The sequence below is a fragment of the Triticum aestivum genome, chromosome 7A (genome assembly GCF_018294505.1).
Source record: "Triticum aestivum cultivar Chinese Spring chromosome 7A, IWGSC CS RefSeq v2.1, whole genome shotgun sequence".
Classification (NCBI taxonomy): Eukaryota; Viridiplantae; Streptophyta; class Magnoliopsida; order Poales; family Poaceae; genus Triticum; species Triticum aestivum.
The window spans coordinates 48,158,430-48,164,785 of NC_057812.1; the positions used below are offsets into that span (position 1 = coordinate 48,158,430).

The window sequence follows — 6,356 nt, forward strand, 5'->3', positions numbered from 1 at the left end:
TTTGACCGCACGTGCGGATCCGCGCCGGTGCTTACGGCGGCCAGGAGACACGATGGGCCGGCAGGCGCGCAGGGCGCGGTTTGACCGCCATGTGCATCCGCGCCGGAGATTATGGCGGTCAGGCGACACGACGGGGCCGGCAGGCGAGCAATCAGGGCCGCTGTTAATTGCGGTCAGGCGACGGAACGCGACTGCGGGGGCGGCAGGCGCGCAGTTACGCCGTAATTGACGGGGGGGCGTGGGGTGGGGTGGGCGCGCGCGCGACGGGACGACGGGTGGACTCTGCGTGCGCGTGTGACGACTGGTCGGGGAAAAAAATCTGTATTCATATACGTACACGTTTCGGGCGGGACAGCGGGCGGATGGCCTCTTTTCAAATTATGCCCATCATGCCCTTCGTTATGAAGGGGTACGAGACAATCTTGACCGTCCTTGTGTTGGAGGGGGTCTACCGAAGTGGAAGTGAATGATAATACCTTATAGAAATAACAAAAGAAATAAGGATTATTTACTACATAATCATGCAGTTGATGATCACATAGGCATTAATATACAATGCATCTGATTATGTGAAGACGTGACTGCACCAACGTGACATTCTCTCACGTGCCCTTGTCTCAGTCTCACGTTGCATGGCTGCATGTGCTTATCTAGAGGAGTTAGCTACGGAGGCAGTTAGCGTAGTGGCCGCGCTCTCCATATATAGCTGTATTCACTCCACAGATGAATGGATATAGTTTCTGTCGCTCTCGTGCTCTCCCTTCTCTATATATAAAAGTTTCTAGCCAAAAAATTGGGTGTACATCTGTACACCCATGACCAACTGTGTATCCGCCACTGCACCCATGGTGGTTCACTATTGGGCCAGTTCGAACAACTCATACCGCATACAAAGAAGACTCCATAAGACTTGACGCCCAAGATAAGGACTCTTCTAAAACCCTAGGCCTCCGGTGTCTTATATAAACCGAGGCTAGACTAGTCAATAGATGATCTCATATTCATTAGAACCACCTCGTAGTAGATACATGTACTCCGTACCCCATATATGAATAAAATAAAAGGCAGGATGTAGGGTTTTACCTCCATCAAGAAAGTCCGAACCTGGGTAAAATCCCGTGTCCATGTTACCATCGCTCCAAGACGCCTAGCTTAGAACCCCTACTACGAGATACGCCGGATATAGAACCGACATTGATATTTTTATTGAGAGTCTGCTTGGCGATCGCCGTAGATCGATGGATGATCAGGTGATATTTTTTAGTTAGATCTATTCGTCATCTCTTAATTTCTTTAGAAATTACTACTGTTAACTCGCAACTTTTATCAGCAAGATTATCCGATGCCGGACGGACGCAGTTGTACATGATGCAATCGGCTGATCCGATCAGCAGACAGCCGCGCCAAAGGCACGGGGGCGCACCGGGCTAGTGACCATTGGCTGTTTTAGAACGGCTGATGCAGGATAACCTCAAGCAATCATGGCCCGTGGTGGAGCGTCACATCGGTCCAAACAAGGGAACTCTATGAGTAGTATACTATTCCCTTTTTTATTATTACTTCTTCCTGACCCAATGTGATTAGATTACTACTAATCGATGTCTATCAGCGTTTCCCAACACTTGGTGCAAAAGGCGTAGTTGATCTACTTTACTACTCCCTCCTTCCATCTATATAGGGCCTAATTTGTTTTTAAAGAACCGCCTTTGACTATTAACAAGATTAATATTACATAACATGTATAATGTGAAAATTATATCATTGGAAGCTCCTTTCACATATGAATTTGATGATATGCTTTGTTTAAGTTGCATGTCATATACTATTGCTCTAACATTTGGTCAAAGTTAGCCTCGAAAAACGCATTAGGCCCTATATAGATGGAAGGAGGGAGTATTGCGGATCAATGTGCCGTACAACCTAGCTTTGCACTAGCCGTCGTTTAGTCAGCGCGTCTCTGTTATGTCAATCGGATCCAAGCTATGCAAAAACAAAGCATCCGGCCAGCAGCGATCCAGCCGAGGAGTTCGCACGAGCGAGTACTACACATATGGAGCAGTGCTGGTAGCCCAACATGGACTCTCTCCTCGGCGACATACAGGCATAATTGAGATCAGGATGAATTGTTGCGATGTTCGTCTGTGGCGGCCGCATTATATCTGGCAATCAACTCGTACGAACCTGTACAAAGGTAAATTGACGTACGCCAGTCTGCATCGCCGCCTTGGCGACCCGACGTTGTCGTCCCCAAATGGCATCATCACCTCGGCTCGCGTCCCTATGCCGGCATCTTCATGTGGCCGCTCCGACGTGCCGACCCCGGTGCTCAGGCCATATTTCTTTTAATTTTTTACTTCACTTAAACTAATTAAATAGAAGTTTTTTTTTTCTAAAATTGTGATATTACTATCATTACTTGTTATTACCTTTTTGGCTTGCACTATTATATGTGTGCAGGCAATAGACTTCGGCTGGTCTCCATCGCCATCTCGGCGAACTGACGTCGTCGTCCCTCCAACTGGCTATATTTCTTAAATTATTTATTTTGCATAGATAAATTATACAAAGGTATTTTTCATTTTCCATCGTGCACTGCTTTATGTATGTAGGAAAGTTAACTATGGTCACTAGTAAGTGTGCACGTGCAACGCACGTTTGATACCATGTTTTTTTGTACAATTTGTCTTAATCCCTGCACTTGTAGGGGTAGTTTGACCTGAATTATGTTCATGTAATCACCAAAATCGAGAAAAAAAACTCATTAATTTCAATTATTAGCATCGCAGATCACATTTTTCAAGCGGATTGTCAGATTAAAGTCAGGCTTAGGGCATTCTTGGGCAAGTTACTAAGCTCGCTCGAGTAAGTCGCGATCCAAAGTGGTGGCAATGTTGAACGAAATCTAAGGATCCAGAGCAGAAGGAAGAGAAGAGAGGAGAGCGGAAACCAATAGACGATGAAAGGAAGAGGGGCAGCCATTGATATTCAGGAGGCGGGAAAAGGGAAAAGACCATCTATCAATGTCTGGTGCATTTTCCACAAGTTGTGGCCGATGATGGATTGGATGCAAGAGCGGCATTAGTAGATAAGCATTCCATGCTTAGGGCACCGTGCCAGTACGTCAGCTTTCTCACAATGAGGCTAAAGTTATGGAGTGTGTCATCGTGTTCCCTTTGTTGTGCCGGCACGAGATGGGCATTGCTGGACGAGCTAGTTAGTGAAGTTTGTGATACCCTTTACTTACAAGATCCTTATGTCTCACGTCAACATGTCTGATCTGCTTGCTACTTTCTCCTAGGATAGATCAAAGTTGATAGTTTGACGAATTAAATACGTTACTCAATATCTTTGATCTGCTTGCTACTTTCTCCTAGGATTAGCTGATCGCAAATCTCACATGTTTCCATTCACATTTACATATGCAACAGAAACAAATAGATTCACAACACCTGTACTCGTATACGATATCGCTGGCCATTCGAATTCTGCAAAGGATACTTGTACATTTGGCATTATGTTGTAATTTAGCAGTGATCATATATAAAATCTGGTTAGCAGAGACCACACTGCAACCCAAAAAGGGAAAGATTACATAATGGTGTGGGAAGAAAGTTTGTATAAAAATAGTAATACAAAATACAATGCTTGTTCTCCTTTATCGTTGACCAGTTCTTGATCAACATAAATCCAATTGCACAAGCTTCAACAGGGGAAACTAATGTTAATCTTGATATATTTGATACCATGTATACACTTCAAAGGTTAGTTACTGCATCTATAAAAAAAAGTGGCCAGCAGCATAGGTACATAAAATTTCTAGTGATAACAAACTACATGACCTCGCGTACCACAGTCAAAATTACCTACACACTCTACTGATGCTATAAATCATCATTCTTTGTATTTCCTCAGTACTACACTACTATCTCCCCTATGGCGATTCAACAGTTTAGAACAAAGTTAATCAGCATATTGTCCGTCAGAGTTTGCTCACACGTCAAGAAAAATGTTTTATACAGGAGCATATTGAGCAGGAAATATAATACCTGCAGAGAGCTTCAGTTTCACAATATTTCAGTAAATTTAATTAGGAAGTTGACATTTTTCAGTTTAGTGATAACAGTAAGTGTGGCTTGACATGAACATCAAGTAGTGCAAGTCATACGGATCTTGTCAGCTGCAAACTATACTGAACCTCTATACGTGATAAGAAACAACTTTTGAAACAAAGAGCCCAATATAGTACTCCCTCTGTTCCTTAATATAAGTCTTTTTAAACATTTCTACATGAATTACATACGAAGCAAAATGAGTGAATTTAGTGAGTATATTTGTATCTAGTGACTATAGACATCCGTATGTGTCCGTATTGAAATATCTAAGAAGACTCATATTTAGAAACGGAGGGCGTATATTTGTATCTAGTGACTATTGACAAACTAATTTCTAACTTATTTTCATTTAAAGCCACGATGAGCTGATCACCTGGCTGTATAATTCTTGTATGGTGTGAGAAAAAATAAATGGGGAAAGTCCGACATACACCATATTTGGCGAGTGCCACGCCCTTTGCTCTACTGTGTACCAAACTGAGATTGACCTCAACACACACAGCAGCACAAACGTCCATGCTCAGCCTACACCATTAGAATTTCTCAAAAAGGAAATGTGACGCTCTGGAAGAAAATATGCATAACCAGACAAGCATAAACTACAACACAATCTAGCATATCGACATCATCTCCCTAGAAGCATTTAAAATCAAGTAAAATTAAATTTGGGTGCAGAATCTGATTACCTGATGTACTACAAGCCCATACCTGGTTTGGCAAATCTTCTATACTTTCTTTGCCATGTTGACCATGCCAACCATGCAACTCTAAATTCCAACGACAACAACAATCCAAGATTTGTCCTCGAATAGTTTCAGTCATTACTACAGAATTGTTAGATGATGGGGCTTGAGTTTTCTAGTGACTATACAACATAAAGCAAAACAAAGAAAGACACCCAAAAATAGCTATAGAACAAAATTGCACGGAAACAGTCCGAATCTGATTCAAGAAAGATGTAGTTGTATTGTAAAATAAATTACCATCCAATATAACCTGAGATAGCAGATTGACTTAGTGGCATCTCATCAAGTACCTGCAGGGTGAAGACTATCATTAATCACACAGTTCATTATGAAAGCCTGCTCCTCAAATTGACAAAAAGAGGCCCAATTGTCGTGCATATGGGATCACATATTGAAGCAAAATTGGAAGATATGGCTGCACGCTTCAGTAAAAAAAATGCAAAAACAGTATATAATACCCCTTATAGTGTACAAGAAATATGACAAGAGAAACCAAGGCAAAGTCCACAATAAATATGAACTTGCCGTTATGCAGAAAATGTGGAACGTAGCATTACATGAGGTATTTTAATGGAGAAAAACAGGTACCCATGCGGCAATTCTAATGGAGACAATCCTGAAATTTCTGTCATACTATAATTATGTACACGAATTCAAGGCAATTAGGTTAGAAGCGAAGTCAGAAATTTGCTAATGTGAGCTAGATTGCAGGCAGGAGTTATGGCTTTATGGGATGCATGAAATCTACAAGTTAATTGGAATAGTCTCACTTGCAACATCATACATCACATACACGATGCCATATTACAAAGCATGCAAGCAGTTACCTACAGGTCCGGAGGAACAGTGCGAGGGGTAGGAGGCGTTGCTGACCTGTGCATCTTTCAATTGCTGCATCTCTTCTAGCAGCCGCAGTCCCCTAGGCGAATCGATGCCTCCCGTCGCCCTCCAGCGCCCAAACATGAAGGACGTAGGTGTCCACGTCACCCCTCTTGACACCGATGGATTTCTTCCAGAAAGAGCGGCGTCGGCCTCCAGAAAGAGCGGCCTCGGCCTCGGCAATGAGCGCATCCACACACGGCATCCAGAGCGTGTACCTCGCAGCCGCCTCCTCGTCCCGATCCTGTCAGATCCCATCCCCACACCAACACCTCGCAGCGGAAGAATGCAGCGAGCCAGTGAGGAACAAATTCCACTCGCCGAAGGCGGCCACCAGAGGAGACGCGTGGGGAGCGGAGAAGGGCAAGCGGGAAGCGGGGAGGCCAGATGGGTGGAAGGGGAAGGTGGAAGGAGGACCGGTGCTACGCGTGGGAGGGACGACAACATTTTCTTGGAGGGCAAACGGATATGGGAGAGATTAGGGAATACACGGGCGAGATTAGCGGAGTGGTGGCTGTGTGGGGCCTGATCCATATCGGGCATGGGAAATTTCGTCCGCTCGGTGGAGTATGGTCAGCCAACAGTAATTGCTACATGCAATCGTGACCCACGGTCAGAT

At 43.9% G+C, this 6,356-nt stretch overlaps 1 protein-coding gene across 1 annotated transcript; it reads right to left on the bottom strand.

Moving 5' to 3' along the window:
- Positions 1-3,198: 3,198 nt before the first annotated feature.
- Positions 3,199-6,116, bottom strand: LOC123150435 (uncharacterized). Its single transcript, XM_044570288.1, has 3 exons — positions 5,732-6,116; positions 5,096-5,148; positions 3,199-4,936 (listed from the first exon to the last, which is right to left on the bottom strand). Exons 1-3 carry the CDS (start codon positions 5,993-5,995, stop codon positions 4,927-4,929), a joined length of 327 nt encoding a protein of 108 aa, XP_044426223.1. The 5' UTR covers positions 5,996-6,116; the 3' UTR covers positions 3,199-4,926.
- Between the last annotated feature and the right edge of the window lie 240 nt (positions 6,117-6,356).